We start from the raw sequence: 23,713 nt of genomic DNA, 5'->3' as shown, positions 1-23,713 counted from the left end.
AAAATTTCAATTCTCAAGATTCGGGATCAAAAATCTCGATAGTTTCTCGAGAATTCCCTTCTGGAAAATCCCGAAACCCAACTCTACTAGTAGGTATATTAGAGATACTTGATGCGTTGGCGTATAGATAGCAGAAATGGGAAAAATATAAATTGTTTCGTAAAATGGAATAAGTATGTATTTTTTTCGAATTGTCAAACAGCCTTCTCCACAGGTTGATAAACTTTTTAATTTAACTTTCAGGTAAAATATGGAGTTGGTCCCAATATCTATAAACGAGGAGTTCAAGAAGTATCCAGAGCTAACGAATGATCTCATGGAATACATGAGGGACTGGACCAGCAAGCAACACCATCTTCCGAAAATATCTGGTAAGGTTCTAGGTATTTTATATACTAATTTAAATCCGGCTGTCATTTAAGGGGGGACATGCTCAGCGTAGGTCAAAATGGAGCTTTTATTGCATTTTCAAAGTATAATCCTGGACATTCCTTAAACGTTGTAGATAATCTATTTATTTAATTTTGAAGCCTTGTTATCCTATATAGTTATTTTAAACATTTGATGACTGCATAAAGTATTTTTATTACATAAAATAGTATTCTTTTAAACCTCTCGCTCTAATGTTTTAGAATATAGTCATATTTCGGTACATAAATGTGCAGTAGGATGTTTATCACACTTGAATGGTCAAAGACATAGCTTATAATTAGCAACTTTAAAATTATCTTCAAATGTGTTAATCTTGCCCATTTTTTGAATAATAAAATGCCTAATTCTTGTCAAATTTAGGATCACAGAGATCATCAATATATTTTTTTATCGTAAATATTTTACTATAATAATGTCGACATAAATTATACTGATGGTTTTATAAATGCGTTTAAAAATTAATAAATGTAAAAAATCTTAACACCATAAGGCACTTCATAAGGCTTCAAAATTATATAAATAGATTATCTACAACGTTTAAGGAAAGTCCAGGATCATGCTTTGAAAATTCAATAAAAGCTCCATTTTGACCTACGCTGAGCATGTCCGCCCTTAATTAGTCATAGCTAGAAATAGCATGGTTATGTAACAAAGATAGACCAATAAATCATTAATACTTCCAGGCCCGTACCAAGTACTGGGGGTGCATTGCACCCGGGCTGGAGTCTTCAGGAGGTGGAAAAAATATCCGAAAAATATTATTAATAATACTGTTACAAATATATTATAACATTTAGTTAACTAAGCTGATTGTTGAGTTGAAATATATGAAGTACGTATTTTCGGGGGGGGGGGGGTATGGAATAGCACCCATGCAGCAATTCGTGTCCGGAAACTTGTACGTATGCAGTTCGCCGTATCCCACACTACTGTGAAATGTTGTATCGGAAATATATGGCCGTACATTAAAGACCGTCCAACCTCTTTGGGTCGTATAGTACTGACATAAAATTCATGTCTAAATAAAACACGGTTCTTGTCGGTTTACACTTTACAAGAAGCCAGGTGCAAACAAATTTTGAAAACAGCCGGTATTCTGAATTATTTCTTAGGTTAGGTTAGGTTTTCATTATTGAATTCATAAATTTTGCCAAAATCAACTATGAAAATTGAATTAATACGCATATTGAATCTAATAAATTGGAGACGGTATGGTATACGGTCATCTCTTTCCGATAAGAAAGCTTACGGTGAACTGTTCGACGGTAAAATGTTTTAGGTGCAATTTGCATGTCTTCTTCTTATTGTGCCATCCCCTAGCGGAGGTCGGCCACCATCAAGGCGATCTTATCTTTGTCGTCTGCTACCCGGAACAGTTCAGTGGAGCTGCACTAGTACCAATCACGGAGGTTCTTAAGCCACGAAATGCGGCGCCGTCCTCTGCTACGCTTACAGTTGATCTTTCCTTGAATGACAAGTTGGGGAATGCTGCATTTTTGTCCTCTCATAATGTGGCCGAGGTATTGTAGTTACCTGGTTTTGATACTACGTAGAACTTCTCGGTCCTTCCCCATTCGATTGAGAACTTTAACATTATTGTCACCCGGTCAGTCCAAGGAATTTTGAGGATCCGTCTATACAGCCACATCTCGAAAGCTTCAAGTCTCCGTGACATCATGTAACAGCAGCAATTACCTTTAGCCCGGCCTTGAATTGTAAATTATTATTTTTTGTTCCAGATCTAAGCATTGCAATTTTTCTACACAGCTGTTACTTCAGTACAGAGAGGACAAAACAAACTATAGACAATTACTACACAATTAGGACACACGTGCCAGAATTCTTCAGTAACAGGGATCCTTCACATCCAACTATAGTTAATACAGCACATGGCGTGTACGTTAATCATTTATTAAATAATATTATGTATCTATGTTAATTGAATTTTTCTCTCCAGTAACGTTTTTAAATATCATTTAACCCCTAAACTTTGTCACACGCTATAATCCTTGGCGATAATTAAGCTATTACTGTCGGAATTAGACATCCTTCCAGCATTACTTAGTATAAAAACATTACTTCTTAACTATGTTATATACCTTATTGTTTAAAACAGCAAAACACGCACCCGGGGAATAATAGTGGCACAACTCGAAATACTTGTTTTTGCAGGAGAGCAGTTTGAATATTTTATTTTGGGATGTTAAATCACCTTTTTTAAATTTACTTTATGATAGCGTAAACTTGGCACACTTGAGTCATCGCATGTTGAATGTTATCCGCAATAACAATGGCACAATGATCACTGTGCCACTATTTCTGCTTGAATTCAAGTAAAATGCTATAATATGATAATGACAAAAATGCTTTTTAGGCCACCATTTTTAAGAAGTGCGGATAGAAATGATATCTTGGAACATTTCTGCACACTTAACTCAAAAATGACAAATTTGGACTTCTGCCACTATTATTCCCCGGGTGCGAACAATACGTATGAAGAAACAAGCCATTTATGTAGGTCAATTAAATTTCAAAAGAGAACTGATTTACCAAAAGTAATATTAACATTTATTTACAATTTACGATACAAAAACAGACACCTACAAAACAACCCCATTTACATGGTTCACTTTTGACGATCATCGTGGAGGAATCATCCGCAGTGACTTGTGTAAATGCACATTCATCAACGAATCATCGAACGTGATCATCCGGAATCAAAAGCGAATGAAGTTGAACTTCTTCTACGTTGGATCATTTTTTGATCATTGCGGATGATTCCGCGCAGGAGGACACGCCACGCATGCGCACTGCGCTCCTGAGTACTGTCATAATATTTACATACGTACAAAAACTGCCATTTTGAATAATTGAAAACGAACCGGTTAAGCCGCGTTGACACGGTCCAAGTACACTTGGACCGAGTGCCATCCAAGTGACAGCTTCATAATAATTATTCCTATCCAAGTTAACTTGGATGAGTAGGACGCGGTCCGGAGTAACACTCAGTCCAAGTGTACCTACTTGGATCGTACTTGGACCGTGTCAACGCGCTTTTAAATAGATGTGCATGCAGTCCACATCATATTTGATGGTACATACTGATTGTAATAAACAAAGTGGTGTTTTGTGGTTCTTGGTTGCTGTTGCTGTGATTTATGTATTCATTATTTCACTTGACGCCATTTTGGAATGAATCGAGTATTTCACTTTCGGTGACACGTGTAAACAAAAAGTGAATGCCTGAATCCAATTCCCTGCGGAGGATCATCCGCAGTGACTCAAGCACACGCATCCTCTCTGAGTCTTGTCATTCCAACCTCACCTACCCTCGTCCTTATTCTTACCCCATATTATTACTGTTGCCTGGACACATAGTAAATTATGATTTTAGTTAACACTCCTGTTGCCATGATGTCTCACAGTTAATCGAGGTCCTTAAATCATAGATACCTCACTTATTATTATGTATATAAACGTCTACTTTGAAGTATTTGTAGATAAAATACTTATGCATAAAAGTTGACACAACAGAGTAAAAAAATATTCGTATAGACAGAATTTAATTTAATCAACAAACAAAAAACTAACCAAAACTATAATACCTATGTATTCTAAATTCAACGAAAACAAATAAGTACCTATGACTGAAAAAGTGTGCACTTATTTTGCCGGATCGCCCATAGCATACTTAAACTATTATAGTTTGGTTTAGGCAGGATTAAATTTAATTTTAAAAAAACTAAACAGTACCTTCTTCAAATTATTGTAGTCTTAGTTCAACGAAAACAAATAATTACATGTTTGATAGGTTTAGTCTTAACAGCCTACCTCCACCCTTCACCACTGATGCAAAGGGTCCTTAAACAATCATATATTGGCACCAATGGAGTTATGCATTGCCGACTGAAGTATAAAGCCGATACATTCACAACGACTGGTCCTACTTTTTCCGCCCCTCCCGTTGTTGTCTATGGATGACCTGTCATTGTTCTATAGCATGCCCATACTGACGCGTCTGTCATGTTCACACAGGGAATGGTTTGATTTGGATAGATGAGTTACATGATAAATAATACACTTGCATTTACACACCTTCTACAAATGTAATGCATCAACGCTACATATTTTTTGGAAATCGATATTACCACCGGTTTTTGTGTGAAGGACTAGTCTGACTTTGACAGCTGATGAATAACATGAATGTATATTATTTATAAACAACACTGATAGTTAATATATTTGATTTAATTTTGTATAATTCAATTTGAAACGCGAAAGGGCGAATCAATATATCAAGCAATCTGGGATCTGATTTTGACAGCTGAACAGTGGACCACTCGTTGTTTGTGCAAAAAAATATGCTCAGGCTTTATTAATCTAAAGATGGCGCTGAGTTATGGCATCTTACATGCATGGTTTTACTTTAAACTTTAAAACCATAAATGCATTAAATAAATAAATAAAATAATATAGCTACAATAGTTTTTCATACAATTGAATTTGAATATAATTAATTGTTCCCAGTTAGACAAGTACAATTTTCCATTTTTATTTTAAATAATAATTATAGCCTAGATCCTAAGAAGATCCTAGAGCTTCAGGGAGGACGTAAGCATGATCCTGGACATTCCTTATACGTTGTAGATAATCTATTTATATAATTTTGAAGCCTTATTATCCTTTATATTTATTTTAAACATTTGATGACTGCATAAAGTATTTTATTACATAAAATAGTATTCTTTTAAACCTCTGGCTTTAATGTTTTAGAATATAGTCATATTTCAGTACATGCATGTGCAGTGGTGTTAAGATTTTTTACATTTTTTAATTTTTAAACGCATTTATAAAACCGACCATCTTAAAATGTCCAGGATCATGCTTTGAAAATAGAATAAAAGCTCCATTTTGACCTACGCTGAGCATGTCCTCCCTTAATCAAGTAAAGTTTAAATTTCATTTTCTCAACAATGACCAAATCAGAGTTATCTAGTTATAATATTGAGGTGACGATATTATGTACAACCAGACGGCAGAAGGGATGAAGAGATGACGAGTTGAACTAACGGTTCCCGATAGCCAGTGTTAGGTCTGCTCCACGAAGGAAAAAGTCTGACGATTTTAAATCGTCTCATTTGCGTGGCAGTGGATCAAGGGCATTATTATCTATGTTATTTAACCCTTTAAATGCAACTACGATATTATCGTTGTTCACAATTTTCCTCTATGACAAAGTTTAGTGTGCACTATCTACGTCGACTATAAATTATAGTTTAATATGTACAATAGTTTTGTATTACGTAAAACGTTCATTTTTTGATACTGCCTTGGGCACTAAAACACCGTGTTATGGGCCGTACTATATACAAACAAAGTTGAGATGTTCGCTAACATTTTTTTTAGAACCTATTTTCCGTTCCCGGAGCTGACTGATGATGGATATATAGTAATTTTTGCCGTGTTGAACGATACAGATCCGTCAAAATACAATTTCACGTATGCCATGAAATATTTTGTTCACATCGAAGACATGTTACTTTATGAAATGGTGAGTCGATGAACGATATTATAATATTTATAAGTCAATAATATATTTCCACAATACTAATGGTGAAATTACACACAATGACGATCCTGCACATATATGCTAAGAGCGTATTAGTGTATATGATCATATCTAAGCCATTCCGACAGATTATACATACATAGTATATACAGCTATGACATCGTATTTACACTCTGTGACACAGGTAGAGTTGGGTTTCGGGAATTTCCCGAAGGGAATTCTCGAGCTATTTTCGAGATTTTCCATCCCGAATCTCGATATTGAAATTTTTAACAGTTCAGGAAATCCCGGATCTCGAGAATCTTTTCTCGGGATTCGGGATTTCTTTATTATCAAATTAATATTAATTGAAAAAACGATTTTCTATTGAAAAAAGTGGACAGAAAATACAAAACATTCAAAGACTGATCGGGGAATTTAACACAATTAATCCAACTTCCACCCAAAATGATCGCAATTTTTGCAAACGCAGCGATTGACAGTCTGTGTTTTTTGAAATTCCATTTTAATAAGTAATTTTTTTAATTATTTTGTTTTCCTACTTCTATTTTTTTGGAATTTGTCTGTTTTTACACTGATTTTAGGATTTTTACAGGTTTTTTAAAATTTCCCGATATCTGGAGAATTCCCGAAAATTCTTTTCTGGAAATCTCGAATCTCGAGAATACAAATTAATTTCATCATTTCGGGAAATCCCGAATCTCGAGATTGAGATTTTCTCGGGAAATACCCAACTCTAGACACAGGACGCCTACCTAATAAACGGGTTTTCGGCGTTTGTGTGACGGATTGTCATTATGTGTAATTTCACCATAACTTTTGAAGGTACTCGTATCTAAGCTTAAACACGCATGTAGTTGCCGGCGATGGCAGTCTTTCTGGCAATCTTGAAATCGGCATGGTGGAGTCTGCGTGGATGTCAACTCTGTAGGAACTAAGGATTACATTACCGGTATTTTAAAACAGCTATCCCAATATTTGTTGATACCGAAATACCGATTTTTTTAATCATAAAATACCGGTATATTGGATATTAAGAAAGTGGAAATACTAAATACTAGGTACTGAATAGTACATACTCCTGGTAAATGTGAGACGTGACATCTTACCAAGGTTGATAATAAATTCATGTAGGTTTCCGATGAATCTTAGGACTACACTGGTATGACATTGAAGTTAAAGTCCCTCCACCAAACCCGCCCCGTACTACCCTCCGTCTTAATCGAGAGTATCACGGGACCCGTCAATTGGTGATGTGAAGCATCTAAGAATTGGCCTGGGAGTGTCCTGGGAGAAGATGCCCAAAACTTAGATTGCTACGCTCAAAGTGAGCTCTGACTGAGTTTACTCTAATGCAAAGTGCCAGGGAGAGAAAAAGCACATGGGAATTACTAAAAAGAAAATGAAGCTACTTGTTTATTAAATTAAAGAACGAAGCTAATCATACAGGCAGCAAAATCTATGTGAAGAGATCTTCACGCCCGTAGTAAGACGCCGCAAATTTTTTGAAAGCAAGATAATTGGCCTTAGTAGCAACCAGGTCGGACGGGCCGATAGGTCCAACAGCTGGTTGGACCGACCTGAGCATTTCCTCCCGTTCGAAGCACATACTCAGACACTCTGGTATGACAGTTCAAGTTCATGGGCTGACACATTACTCGATGACGGATGTGATCAGTGGTGGCTCGATGACTTTCCAGGTGGTGGGGTTTAGCCATTAATTATTTAATATACCTACCTACCTACCTACTTTCTCATATTTTACATTATGTACGAAGCTACTTATAGTAGCTACTTAGTCGTTACTCAATAAGCGTACTTACAAATGTTAACTTAATTAATAATGATTATTATTATAGACTTTCCATTATTTATTTTTAAAGAACGGAGCCATTTTACTCACCTAGGGGTTATTTGATTCGCTCCCCAGTATTACCGTATTACAGCAGTTAACCGTACTATTTTTAAGTAGGTATGTTATCTATGGTACTATTTTGCTGCATAGCGAGTAAAAATATTGTCAGTGTTGCCATTACTATGGGAAAGAATCCCTATGAAAAAAGGTTATTATTGTCTTAATCTTAACCCCTCATAAAATATACCAAATAATAATCCTTTGCATTTATTTATAGATAAATTATTAATATTAATCTACCGTTTTGTTTTAATTTCAGGGCACTCGAAACGGTGTTATTATCGTCTTTGATTTAACCGGCGTATCTTTCGGACATTTGGCGAAACTAGGTATCATGTCCGTAAAAAAATACCTCTACTATCTTCAGGTAGGTAAATTAAATATAATAAAAACGGTAAAAAATTTCTAAAATATTGACTATATAGAAGGAATGTCATTATATTTTTTCTTTATGGTCGATAGCTCATAGCTGAAAACCTTGACCATCTGAGCGACCAAGAGTCAGTAGCGCACCCACGGGGGGGGGAGGGGATGTGGCACCCCCCAAACATGAACATTATCATGATGATTTTAAACATTGAAATTAAAAGCCAATAAACTATACCTTTGGGCTTAGACAAATAAAAACATGGCAAAAAATGATTTCTAATTCTTCAGCACGCTTTTTAGAAAAATTTCTTGGATTTTAATTTCTAACAACAAAATTTCGAAACATTAATGTCGTGTTTTTTTAGAAACCCAATCCCTAATGGAACTGTCAAAAAAATTTCGGTGTCCACCCGAATTCCGGAGTAGTGTAGCTCATGGCTGGGGAGGGCTGACAGGGCTCTAGCCTGGGGGCCCGGGTTGGGGGGGGGGGGGCACGGCGTGTTGGGTTGACCAGATAAGTGAGATAAACACACATCATAAATTAACTTTAATAGTAAAAAAAAAGTCGCCTGCGCTATTATACTTCATGGCCATGAAAATTTTCATTTATATACTTATGCAATATTTTTTTTGATAATTATGTGTCGATACTCGACAGCTCCATTATTAAAGTAGTTGTATTAAAAATCTCTAATAATCACTGTATAAGTACCCTTAATTTGAACTAAAACACAATTTGAAAAACGTTAATGTAGTGTTTCACACTGCCTTTAATCCTAACGGTAGGTAGGGGGCCCGCCAAATAACCTGGTCTGAGGGCCCGTTTCAGGATGTGGGAAGCAGGGTGTAGGTACACCAAGTGCAATAGACAAAAGACCGATAAACGAGAAATTAGGCTGTAAACAAGAAAAAGAGCCTATAGCTAATTTACATTCTCCTCGTTGGGCTCCCCCCAATATTAAATTCTGAGTGCGCCACTGCCAAGAGTCACCATCCCTTATGGTTTGCCGCTCAGGGTAGAGCTGAAAGCTGCTCCTATTAAGCAACTTCATTTGGTAGCTCCAGCGCGCTGATGCTCTTATTTTGCTTCGTCTTCCCTGGGGGCTACCCAAAACTGAGTTCATCATGTACTCTGTCCAAGAAATACGAATCATTCGGCGCAAACACCACATTTTGAAGACAATCAATAAAATTATTGTCTTCCACTGCCTTGCCCTCAGTATCAATGACTCGACATCACAGAACAGATAATAAATAGAATACCGATAGGGTATATTCAATACGCCGCATGTTGATGCAGTGTTTTGAATGTATGAGTGTCCTACGAAGAATAATGTATAATACACCAACATTAAATGAGCGTAAAAGCATAAACCGAGAGCAGTTTTCAGTATTCGACGTAAAATGCATTCTTAACAAGTTTGTAAGTTTATCCCGGATTCTTCCTTACTCGAGTCGGTTACCTGCTATCGCCTTACCCGTTATGTATTTCAGTTCCCATTATTCCTGAATTCCCTGCTCGAAATTGTGCATACATAATATGCAGAATACCTACCAATGTTTGCACGAGCACTATTTTCGTGACATTTGAAATTGTTCGATCCTATCATTTTATAGTAGGTACTGTAGGTAGGTATAAGAGTGTCATCACATTTTGTGCAATCTGTGTGCGACTTCTTAGTTCTGCTTCACATCCGTCTTTTAGACTAATGGTGGATACAGTGACGTCCCGTGGGGGTAGGCAGATTGAGCGTCGCTTGGGGGCGGCAGTTACTTGAAGGGCGGCAAATCGAGGATAATCATTAGGTATATATATATAGAAATAGGTACCTAAACTTACTAATAACGGAAATATCTTTTCATTAAAAAAATGAGCTCACTGGTTGGAAACAAACTGTATTAATTACGTCATTGATGACCAGCTTTGAGAATTCAGATTTGAGAATTATATTTGAAATATAGGTAGGTACATACTCGTACTTATCTTGAACAACATCTTCTTGGCTACGTGTTAAAACTGCGAACTATAAGCTCCTCCCATTTTTAACAGCAATTCCATTATAAACTAACAAGCTCCACCCATTTAGTCGACAACAGCGCCTTTTGACTAAACCTTCTTGTTGGAGGTACCTAATTAATTTATCCAAATATTTTTGCCAGTCACTCGAGAGTTTTGAAAGTTGTCAGGTGTATATTGAATTGTATCTGAAAACCGTGGACTCGCAATATTGTCTTTTGAAGTAGAGATGGCATTTAAATTAGACCTATATATTTTGTTAGTATTGTATCCATACAACACATTTCTTAGATATTGGAGTCATGGAATGATGTTAAAAAATATTGTACTTATAAAAAATGGGGTAGCATTTTAGCGCTGTCTAGGGGCGGCATTTTGTCTAGCGACGCCACTGGGTGGATATACAAAACTCGTCTGTTTGTAAAGCTCGGATTGTACTTACTTCGGGTAAAAATGTAAAAGTGATTGTGTGTTGGATGAATGATGAAGTCGAGATTTTGTGGTTGCTCCGATGGATGAGGAGCGAGTTTTATTTGCCGCGCAAACAGTCAGTACAATAGTATGTTACAGTAGTTATGTTACAATACTTATGATACTGTTCCGAGGTCTGAATCTCGGTAGAATGAGATGTTGTGTGGGACGATACAGAGACTGAGATACTAACAGACCGGGAACTTATATTCGAGTGATATCTCCAATGAATTATGATCCGTTATTTATTGACGTAGGTAGTCATAATCGAAATAATATCTTGAAAATAATATTTAGGAAATATTTATTATAATTGAGTGAGCTACTATATATTGAGTTTGCGTCATCGGATTTGCTGATTATTTGAAAAAATGGATATCGCGGAAATAGTCATTGGAGTCAGCTATTTACTGAGTTTGCCATTATTGGACACTACGGGAAATAGATATGAATATCTACGATCAATATGCTGACACGGATTGAGTTGTTTATCCCCATATAGAGTAAGTTCGATCAATAACCATTAACTTGGTCTTGAGGCGAGTCTGAGACTATTCCAAAAGTTTTTAAGTCATATACCTTTGCTTATTTTTTTTAAATTTAGAGCCCCATGTCAACATGGAGGCATTTGCGCGCACTCAAAGTAGGCACCTGTAAATCCGTCCTTGCTAAGAATCTGCGGCTATATTTTGCTAACTTCTTCCAGGAAGCCATGCCGGTCCGTCTTAAAAGCCTCCACTTCATAAACGTTGTGCCGTTTATGGACAAGATAGTGGCGTTGATGAAGCCCTTCATGAAGCAAGAACTTATGAAAATGCTCCACATCCACGCCGAAGGGATGGACTCGTTCTATCGCTTTGTACCGCAGAGGATCATGCCTGCTGACTTCGGAGGGACATGTCCAAGTATTAAAATTCAAAGAGGTATAAATTTTTAATTTCATCAAATCTTTTATCACAATTTTATGTCTTAGAATGATTAGTCTAATCCAGGGGTTCCCAACCTTTTTGTACTCTAGAGCACATTCTAAAATATCGGTAGGGTGGCGGGCACCACCTATTTTTAATCGACAAACTCCTTCCATAACTTCTCGTTTTCGCATAATTTATTTTCTTATATTCATAATTTATTAATAAATAATAAACAAAAATGTTTCAAAATGATAAAACGATCATTCAAATTGCATACAAACAGAGAAATGTATTTACAAAACGTAAACAAAGTAAACAAAAAACACAAAGAAAACATTTTATAAAAAAATAGAATATCAATATGTCAATGTGATCTTTGGCATTGCATATCATTTGCCAGTGCCTCATAATTAGGTGAGTATGACGATAATCCTGTTAGCAAACAATCATAAATATGCTCATCGGTGAGTCGAGATCTATATCTTGATTTTATTAAGTTCATGTTTGAAAACAATGATTCGCATAAATATGTCGAACCGAAAAATGATTCAATTTTATATGCCGCTTTTTTCAAAAATGGGAACTTTTCTCTGTCCACTGTATTCCAAAAGTCCTCTGATATTAAGGATTTAAGCAAAATATCATTCTTAAGCTCCAACATTTCTAACTCTAGTTCTTCTGTCTTACCTTGAACAAAATCTGCAATACATGCGGCCATTTCCATTACATTTATTTGGCAAGTAAAAGGATTGATACAGAAGGAAACAATTGGCTCTATATCTGTAAACTGCAAAAATCTCTCTTCAAATTGTTTTTTTAACACTTGAAGATGCTTAATAAATAATGACCTGTTTAATTGATTGTTACCTAGCATTTTATTCATATGTGTATATATATAATATATCATTTATTCTTTAACCCAGCCATTACTGTAATGTTACTTTAGGTGACGCAGCCTTTTTGATATAATATTTCAGTAAATATGCACTTCGTTATCTTTATATTTTAGCTATTCTTAGAATCATAAATATTTCAAGTATCTAATAGGCCATGCATGGACTGAAACCGTATGCGGTTTCGAACCGTGTGCTATAATAAGCTTATCTTTTCTGGTCATGGAAATATATTTCCACAAAGTATGTTATAAGCATCTGATCGTATCCGTGTATACCATATACTTACACTTACAAATTTAGTGAAAATATATTTTCATGAAAAAAAATCATAAGTTTAGTATGGCACACAGATCTAAACCGCATACGGTTTCAGTCCATGGATGGCTTCTAAATAAAATGTTATCAAAATATAATAAATCAAAATCGATTTCATTATCCAGTAAATACATTTCTACTGCGTTTCCCTCTTATCTACAGTAAGAGGCCATCCATGGACTGAAACCGTATGCGGTTTAGATCCGTGTGCCATACTAAACTATACTGTCAATCTCGTACGGTAACTGAAGATGTCATCATCGAATCGAAAGTTTTTTTTACGATCGTAAAAGAACGGTTAATCAACGGACTATTCTATTAGTTTATTCGAGCGGATTACGCGTTGGCTTATAATATCGTGGGTTCCGGGTTCGAATCCTGGGTCTGACAAATACGCATATTGTTTTCCAATTTGTGTTTGGAGTCAGAGTATGGACCTTATAGGTTGAGCAAGTGGCTAACATCCATTAGTAGTAAAAACAAAAATCTGTACGAACCTCCACTCTGTGTAGACCCATATGATCTTATTGGGATTAAACATGGTCAAGGAACTATCTATATACCTATAAATATTTAAAAAAAAAAAAAAAAAAAAAAAGAACTTATAATAGGTGGTATCTGTGTTGCCACGCCAATCATTCGGTGTATTGATCGCTCTTGTAGCATTAACAACCACTACCTACGGTTCCTAGAAATACTCAATATGTACAACAAAAATGGCTACTCTGAAATAGAAGTATGATTATAATTATAATTATCTTAATTTTCAAAAATTATTTTCAGAACAAACCCTCAACAAAGTCAAGGCAAATGCCAAATTCTTTGTGGAAGAAGAAAAACTTCGCGTGAATGAAGCCTTGAGGCCAGGAAAGGCGAAGAACGCTGGTGAAATATTTGGAGTGGAAGGTTCATTCAAGAAACTGGATATTGACTGAATTTTAATTGTTTATTTGAACTAAATAGTGTACTTACCTATCTCTATACATATAAAAATCTCGTGTCACGATGTTTGTGGTCGCACTCCTCCGAAATGGCTCGACCGATTTTTATATATTTTTTTATGTATATTTTTTAGGTATGAGAATAGGTCAACAAGTATATTTCATACCGCTAGGTGATTAGAGTATCTCTATCCAGAAAAATTTTTCTTTTATTTTTTTGACATTTTTTTTTATATTTTTTAATTATTTGGCATCAGAAAATACCTATAACCCCAAATTTTCACCCTCCTACCCCCACCCTTTTTTTAATTGCGATTTTATTATTTTTGTATGAACGGAATTATTTATGTTGTTGAATGACAGATGGCGCTACGTCCGAGAAGAAAGAAGAAGAGACATTTTATTCGGCATATCACAACGCAGTGCGTGTAAAATTTTGTACGATTTATTTTAATTTATCTATTTTTGTGTGCGTGTATTACAGTGCACAATGCCAGCAAGATGCAAGGGGGCTATTTGGGCCGTCGAACGAATAAAGCCACAAACATGCAAAATAGTAGAGCAGAAAGAACAGACGAACAAATCCAACAAGATAACAAAAACTTGCGTATGAGCATGTCGCAATTGCGTGCATCTCAATCATAAGAGGCACGAGCTGAACGAAATCAACAACGACAATTGGAACGGAGCCAAGCGCGCCGGTTCGTAGTCAACACACGCAGAGAAAATGATTGACAACGCCAACAAGTACATCGAGCATTTACATCCGCTTCATTTCTTCGTCTCGCATTCGAGTACGAGCCAGATATTGAATATTCCGCTCATCCGAAAGTGCTGATTGGTGCTATGGACAAAGAATGTGTCCATTGCCATGCGCTCATATTCAAACTTGAGTCAGCCGGGATGTGTTGCACATCAGGGAAAGTGCAACTACCAGAAATTGAGATACCACCAGAACCATTGAACGGCTTGCTCATCGGCACGGTTCCAGATTCAAACCTGTTCCTGAAGTCCATTCGCACATTCAATTCATGTTTCCAAATGACTTTGTTCGGAGCAACAGAAATAGTTCATAATACTCCGGAAAATGGTCAACAATTCCATTCTACGTTCAAAATCAAAGGCCAGGTATATCACAAAGTAGACTCATTGCTGCCAATGCCAAACGAACCACATATTTTTTTACAAATCTACTTCATGGGCGGTGAGGACATCAATCGTGTGGATGCACGTTGCGGCTACAATAACCTCAATTTGCCTAATGCCAGGCGTATCGTCGGCGAACTGGACGCCCTATTGAATGAGCACAATGAATTATTGAAATTCTTCAAAGCACACATGCACGAATTGCAAAGTGATAATCACGCTATTGTCATCAATCCTGATAAAACATCAGCTGGAGAGCACGTGCGTCGATTCAATGCACCTGTTTTTTACGACATTGCTGGAATCATGGTTGGCGACCGCAAATCGACGCGAGAATTCGTGATTCTAAGAAGAAACAATAATCTGGAGTTCATCGTTGACACACACCGTTCATACGACGCTCTCCAATATCAGCTAATTTTCTGGTAGGGACAAGACGGATATTGCATAAACATTAAACAACGAGATCCTGTCACAGGTATTTCATTCATTATGAACATCATTAGTCATTTTGAATTGAGAAAATGAATGGTTGGTGTTTTTTTGTTTTTATCGGCGGTCATCGTCTACAGCGCTCCATTCCTCTTTCTGTCATAGATCCCATCCCCACACACTTACGATACATTCGTTATTTTTTATTCAACAACCAAAATATTCACTAGAAATAATTTATATGGCAGAACAACGTTTGCCGGGTCAGCTAGTCTTTTAATAAAATTCTTCGGGTGATTTCCAACACGCACGCACACAACAAAATGTTACCAACAGCACACATTGTAGAAAGTAGGTAGTAAGCAATGCCAGATTTTTGGTTTGCCTAAATCGACCAAACCACAAACATTGATTAGGTAGGTACCTACTACAAAATTTTGCACATTCTTCATATTTTATTGCACCATTCGTTTCTCACGGGAGAAAAATTATCTCATTATAAATATTTTAGTCTTAATCAACATGAATAAATTGAAATAGTAATTTACCATTTTACTAATGTTTGCAAACCAGCAGTGTTTTTCGTTGACGCAAATGACGCAAATGACGCAAATGACGCAGTGGATTTATCGAAAACCACAGTGACGTCCTATATGAGTAGGCAGATCATCAATTGATCAGGCCTTCGCTCACGAGACTACTCAATATAGACGAGACTGAAACTAACATTCCAGCCAGTATCTAACTAATGTATTTAAATGGCGGCTCGCTCACGGCGAGACTGGAATCTCTCAGTCAAACTGAAGAGACGCGACATGCTAGTCTCCCAGTTTCCCATAAAACAGTAGTGCCAATATCAATAGATTCTATTAAAAATCATATTTTCTTACGAAAATTAGTAGCACTGAACTGAACTGAATGAAGTCAAGACGTCAAAAGTTAAAGATGGGAAAACCGATTATTAATTTTAAATTTGTGACAGAAGTTGAGAAATACTCTTGCCTGTATAATTACACACTGCCAGAATATTTCCCTAAAGATATTACGGAAAAAGCTTAGAATAAAGTATGAACGACAATGGATTTGACAGTTTGAGGTTATGAGATTATTATTACAAGTGGGTTGCAGTGCCGTGTGCGAATCATCAGTCATTGGCCAGTTGTTTATGAGTTCCATTAGCAACCAGTTCGTCGGATTTTAGTTTCTCCGTGAGCGAAAGGCCTTAGAGACAGTAAATTAAGACAGAAATTGCAATTTTATTATACACTTAGGTACTTATCGATAATTGATTTCGTGGTCGTGATATTTCTCCATGCGACAATAACGTTTTGACCAGTCTCATTAATGGATGTTTGGTATAGTAATTTATTATTGTTATTCACTTACCTACGTAGGTTCTATTGAAGTTTCATTATGAATTTCTAATTTTGCCATTAAGCTAAACACCATATTTGTAGGTATTACTTACTTGCTTACTTCAATCCTGTCACGCCCCAGAATTGGGACATATGACAAGTACAAATTCGTGTCACTTTCCTCGATCCATTGCCAACTCTCACGCCTCCCACTATGCGATATCTGCAGTGCGTAGAATGTAGATATTTAGATCGTATACATAATATCGCTTTTGTAGCACCGCTGCAGGGTAAAGGTGGGCCGACCACGGCCACTAGAAGAGACGGAACTCTTGAGGTTGTACTAGAAGGGTACGGATTCTCTGGCGGCATCCTTCACACATGTCCGAGCCACGTGAAGCGTCTTTTCTTAAGAGCGTACTTCAGTGAAACGGAAAATAATTTTCAACTATAGGTGCGACGAAATTTCGGACTGGCTGCCAATCGGAGAGCGAAAGTCGAGCTGTGAACACGTCAATTTTTTTTGTGATGGCGTCGGCGGAATTAATTCTTAAATCGTGTAAAGATGACTAAAAAACGTTAGCCATTTACTTGAAAAATAAAACATTACAATGAATATATTATTACAAATAGAACAATAAATATAATACTAAATGGACGCATGTTGATTTTTATGACAAACTACGTTTTCTTCTGCATGCGTCATTTGCACATTCTTCGCGTCGCGCAGTCACGATCGTTTTAGACCGTGCCCCAGCTGAAGTATAGCCTTAATTACTTCAATCACCGAGGCCTACCGTGTTCACTTACGCGTATGTAGGGTATCGTACCAATGTACCCCTACGCCGGCTCTCACATCTACACTCGCCTCGTCTGCCGCACAGCCATAAATCAAACCTACCAAAAACGTCGATCCGGTATCGCATATGAAGACCGCGAACATCTACCTTGCGACAGTCGCACGTAACCTTAAAAATGCCGGTATTGGAATGACCAATTCGTATGTGTTTGTATGCGTCCTGGCGTCTACGACTCGCAGCGCCAGAAGCATGCAACTCATCGATTCCAACAGCAGATTTATTTTTTCAAAATAAACAGTCGTATTCGACTACCGCGGAGCTCTAAATGGCATCGACGTATTTGACACATTGCAGGCAGATGCGTTTTGATGTGAGAGGCGGAAGATTCAGCGGAGACACCGATTCTAAAATCTTAAAAGCTGAGACCGAAGCTTAAAAAGATGCCATGTTTTACAGCTATACAGGAGAAAAGGCAATACGCACGTCGTGTTGAATAAATATTTGTAGGTATACTGCTGTATTTATAATATATTGTTGTTTTTAAAATGAGTCTGTTTACGGGTTTACGCGAATACATCAATGTACCTACCTATCTAATTAAATGCAATACATAATTAATCTGTGTGTGTAAAATTTATAAAAAAAAATTAAAATAATAAATCATTCGAATAGGTAGGTACTTACGTGGATTTGATTGGAAAATTAAATATCGTTTGTTAAATTTTTGTAAGTACTTATTGTAGGTGACTATCAAAATCAGTCAGTGGGTCTACATTAATTGTGTACAGTGTGAATATTATAATTTCCCTAATCACTATTGAATGTTCTATGAATAATTAAAACTATGTTATTTACATGGTCCCCAGACTTGAATACCCCGGTAGCTTCTAGAGGCTAGAGGAGTGGTTTTTAAAAATATGTCATTAGTTTTTGATATTATTATTGTTTTGTACCATTTTATTATAATCCTGGAATGTTGTAAAAAATGTTATGATCCGCTGAAGGACAATGTGGAAATAAATAGTTGGTCAACTTAGTTAAGATATTTTTTTTTATTCTTTCCAAAATGAAATGACCCAACCAGCAACCAGCGACGATTTTATTTGACACAAAATGACGTAATTTCATTCAGAAAATCTAAAATGGTGCCTCTGAATGGTTCATTATAAACTTATGGTACGTTTACATTTGACACTAATATCGTCATATTTATGTATGACACCATATTCACTTAAGTGTAAACAGTAAGTATATTTGTATCTGCCACTTATTTTGCGTGTGTCGACTCTCACCTACCACTTATTCAATCTACTTATATACGCAAATGTAAACACCGCGTATTCCACAAGTTCGAACTTGGAGCGATATATCACCGAAGTTGGACCACCGTCTACTTTTATGTCAAGTACCTGACACAATATTCGTAGTTTGACAGGTACCTAGTGAATTGCATATGTATATTTCTAAAACAACGGACAATCAATAATCATAGGTACACCATGAATGTATGCCCAACGTTTACGTTAATAATTAATGTACTGTAGCGATCTGTCAAAAATCATAGACAATGAGAAATAAATCGGATGTGCCGTGTTCTATGGATTTTGTTCGAAAATAAAATATCGCTTGTTCTCGGCACATACGATTAATTCTGATGCACTCTGTGAAGAAAAAATGCGCTTCAAATGGTATTACCTAATTCATTTTGGCCCACACCTGCACTCGTATTAGGTACGATAATATTATATTGAATATGCAATGACGATCAAGTGCTAGATATCGCAATGTTACTGTCAATCGTTCTTCTACGCATTTCTGAATTGTGTGTCTTGTTTTTTGGCAAAAGGTCCAATCTTGCAAACTAAAGTTCACAAATTGAGTTGGATCTTCGATTTTAAACTCTGACATTAAACGGAAGGCACCTAGTTCTTCTCGTCGCTGAATCCATTCCCGCACCCATCTACACCATTTTTTCCTCCTTTTTGTTGCCAAAAGACTTAAAATAATAACACTCGCTGCTTTCTTTTTTAACATTCCCATATTGACAACTGACATAACGTTTTTGAGAACTATACAAAATAAGTGTCCGAATAAATTACAATATCATATGTAAACACCACATATATTTATTCCAATGTTGCCATTGAATAAAGTGTCGAGACTTTATTTCAACGAGAAGTATACCAGAATTTTATGTCAGATCCATGCAGGTGTAAACAGTAAATGAAATTTTATGTCCGACACATAAAATAAGTATAACGGTATAAGTGTCAGGTGTAAACGTACCATTATACCAAAATCTATTTCTCACACATTATGTAAGTGTAAACTATTTTATTACCTAATGCATAAAAATCCCAGTATTTTTATTTTGTAATATTTTTTAACGTTTGAAATATGTTCGTTTAAAGTTTGATTATTATAATTTTTATAATTTTATAATTATAATTTTTATCGTATTATCAGTCATTGCGTCGGAACTCTTCGATACTAAACGCGACACTGCATCCAACATAAGTTAGTCGATATCGAACTAGTGATATGAAGTCACCCGACGACATGACGTAATTGTGACGTCAGCCAATACACGCTCTAGGCAAGCCATAGCTCACCATAGATATTATTATGCTGAAACACCTATTTGTGTATGGGGACAATGGATAACGCCACTATTTTAGTAGCGTTATTTTCTCGAATGCTATTATCACTCCGGTAGTACGTCACAATGATGTCATATGACGTCATGTCGACCGGACGACTACAACTCGTAAGTTCTAACAAAAGGCCCCTAGGCAGAGCCAAAATGCCGGTTTTTTTTAGTATTTTGTATCACCCATTCATGACTTTAATATCTAAGAAATATGTTGTATGGATGCATACAAACATAATTTAAACAGGTACCTACCACTTAAACATACAAAATTAAACTGAGATATAAAAAGGGAATAAATATAATATAATTAAGTTAGACATTTACCCAAATCACCAGTCTTAGGTCCTATTTGATAGTATGTATGACACATTTGGTTTGTACCATTTAGCAATGCACAGATTTATTATTTTAATACCATTTTTACTATGCAATTATTGTACAACATATAAATAAAATAAGTAAAATAAGGTATACACCTACATATTATAATCATAAATATGCTATTAATTATTAATAGTCTCAACACTCAATCATTAAAAAAAAAGTTTACTACTACTTCATCCTAATCTAATTTAAATTCCTCTCTGCTTCAATAGACAATACCAGTAAGCTAATTCCGTAATAACTAGAAAGTTATTGCCGTAATTACCTAATGATTTTCCTCGAGATGATTGCCACCCTACCAGTAACTGCCGCCCCCAAGCGACGCTCAATCTGCCTACCCCCACGGGACGTCACTGTCCTGATACTTTGCGAGAAGAAGACGTTCTCCAGCTCTCTTCGGTTCATCGGATATCCTGAGGCGACATGCACAGGATAAACAGCGTCATGGAGTCACAAGTTTTCTCGTTATTTACTTATTTACAACGAGTATAATATTATGTTGAGTCTCTATCACTCTCATTTTGTAATAAGTACTTACTAGTTTCTATTTTGTTAAGCCTAAGGCCCTCCTCCCACGGCGCAACTGAAATCTGACAGAACTGGTTTGTGAAGGATCTCATAAACTGGCCAATGTGATGCTTCGCACACGGCGCTACTGAAACTCAGTTGAAATAATAATCACATAACCTCAAACTGTCAAACTGGACTATCAGCTGTGTTGTACAAAACACGCGCGCTTATTAGGTTATTTTAATTTAAGTTAATATTTAACAAACGATGTCTTCGAGCGGGTCAAGCGACGAGGAGACTTTGGTTTTGTATCAATACAGGAGTCGATTCCAAATTTCTGGCTTTCTATAGAATGTCCAAGGAAAGCTACCTCGAGCTTGTTAGGATCATCACTCCTGCTATTCAAAAAGAAAATACAAACATGCTCGCTTCGCTCATCTTGTACTTTTGAGTTTTGACGTCTCTGGTTGTTTTGGTTTTTACGATATGACGCTAGCGGCTTTACGAAGTGCTACCAATTTTGGTAAGAAAATATGATTTTTCACCGAAATCTAATGATGTTGGTACCACTGTTTTACGGTGACTGGAAACTTCAGAGACCGCGCGACTAGCATGTCGCATCTCTTCGCGACCGTTTTGAAGCTGAGAGATTCCGGTCTCGCCGTCAGCGAGCCGCCATTGAAATACATTAGCTAGATACTGGCTAGAATTTTAGTTTTAGTTCCGACGGACATAAGTTGCGCCGTGGGAGGATGGCCTAACTATTTTACATTTAAAAAAAATTATTTACTAATAAATGCATGATGGCAACCCTGCCCTTTAATGTAATGTAATAGATAAAGGATTTCAAGTTATACACATTTATATTTTTATAAAAATCGATGTTTTTTTAAATATTAAAACGAGGAATTAGTCAAAAATCTACACGGTAAAAAATTGAAACCTTTTAATAATAAATATGACCATAAAATATAATGTAATATTAACGCAGCTCGTGACATAAATATTTTTAACAAATTCACATTTTTTTACAATAATTGTAAGTTTATCTTTGACTTAAAAAAAAATCTTTTTAATGTTTTCAGATACATTGAAATTGTAAATGTAAATTATCAAAAAAATTGCAAGCTTCGTATTTTTCCGCTAGGTGCCTCTACTAGTATTCAGTAGAAATTAACAGTGACACCTTTGAATAAAAACTATAACAATGTTGTCAGAACACTTTGTCCATTGTAGAGAACTGCAATTTTTTTTTAAATCTTCCTATAACACATCAAATTTTTACCCTTTACTAAAAAATACATTCTCGTCTTTTTCCACGCGTCAATTCGTATCAGTAACTATTATTAATCGTATCAAGGGAGCGCGCACGCTGAACAATAGTTTGAGGGGGGGCAGTCCAATTTGACAAAATATCTAAATAATAATAATAATAAATAGCTAAAGACTCATTATTGATCCGTAATTGGTAAGAGATGCAAAGTACGACGCACCTGGAGACTAAAACGGATGCTGAACAGAGTGGAAAAGTATTTCCAGATCTCGGCGCCTCCAACCGACGATTTACATAACATCGCTATAGGATTGGTTTTCCGAATATCCGTTTTTGTCGAAATCGACCTCTTAATGCAGAATGTTATTTTGTATCTAATTGGACGAGAACCATCCCTTTCTTTAAATTACTTTGTAAATGAATACATCATTCATAATATGCTGTAAAAATAACAATTTAAATATCTCCATGTATTTAAATATAGGATTATGAAATTTGTTTTTCGTCTCCTAAACATTTGGTCTATTCGGGAAACCAATCCTACAGCGACAATAAAGCAAAGAAAAGGATATTATGGTCAATGGTAGAGAATGATCTTTCAGCGGGTCTATTATATACACAAGCCTGCTTTCGGTCCGCTACGGCAGCTAAATAGGGTAGGAAAATATCGAATTATTAACACTTATTGTAACAATTACAATCATGGCCCCCACAAGGGGGGGTCTGACAGGACTCTGGTATGGGGGCCGGGGTTAGGAGGGGCCCGGCGTGATGGGTCGACCAGATAAGTAAGATAAACGCCCATATTTTTTTCCTCTTATAGAAAAAAAGTCGCCTACGGCGCTATTTAACTTCAATGATATTGAAATTTTAAAATATGTGATGTGATAAAATTTTTAATTATTCAATACTCGACAACTCCATAATTCAAGTAGGTGTAACACCATTTGGAAAATGCTTGTATAGTAGCACATTGCCTTTAACCTCAGCGTCAGGTAGGGGGGCCCGCCAAAGATTCTAGCCTGGGGACCCGTTAGAGGATGTGGGGGCCATGATTACAATAATTTAGTTATAATTGTTACAATAAGCAGCACCTCTCTTGTCTGTGATAAATTTTAGACCGAGATAGACAGTTTTTATAGTTCAGAGGGCTAACTTATTTTAGGTAATTGTTACAATGAGTGTTAATAATTCGATACTTTCCTACTCTATTTAGCACCCGTAGCGGACTGAAATCAGGCTTGTATATAGAATAGACCCGCAGGTGGACAATGTCCACCACGGACTGTGATGCCATTATTAAAAAAAAAAACATTATAATTTT

At 36.2% G+C, this 23,713-nt stretch overlaps 1 protein-coding gene across 1 annotated transcript; it reads left to right on the top strand.

Moving 5' to 3' along the window:
- The first annotated feature begins 250 nt into the window (after positions 1-250).
- On the top strand, positions 251-13,830 carry LOC147069649 (alpha-tocopherol transfer protein-like). Its single transcript, XM_085950862.1, has 6 exons — positions 251-371; positions 2,172-2,328; positions 5,839-5,983; positions 8,176-8,283; positions 11,480-11,696; positions 13,679-13,830. Exons 1-6 carry the CDS (start codon positions 251-253, stop codon positions 13,828-13,830), a joined length of 900 nt encoding a protein of 299 aa, XP_085806988.1.
- Positions 13,831-23,713: the final 9,883 nt, after the last annotated feature.

The sequence above is a fragment of the Rhyacophila brunnea genome, unplaced genomic scaffold, assembly GCF_057557595.1.
Source record: "Rhyacophila brunnea isolate RB1 unplaced genomic scaffold, BYU_Rbru_1.0 scaffold_23, whole genome shotgun sequence".
NCBI classification, from domain to species: Eukaryota; Metazoa; Arthropoda; class Insecta; order Trichoptera; family Rhyacophilidae; genus Rhyacophila; species Rhyacophila brunnea.
This window is presented reverse-complemented; position numbering and strand designations above follow the sequence as displayed.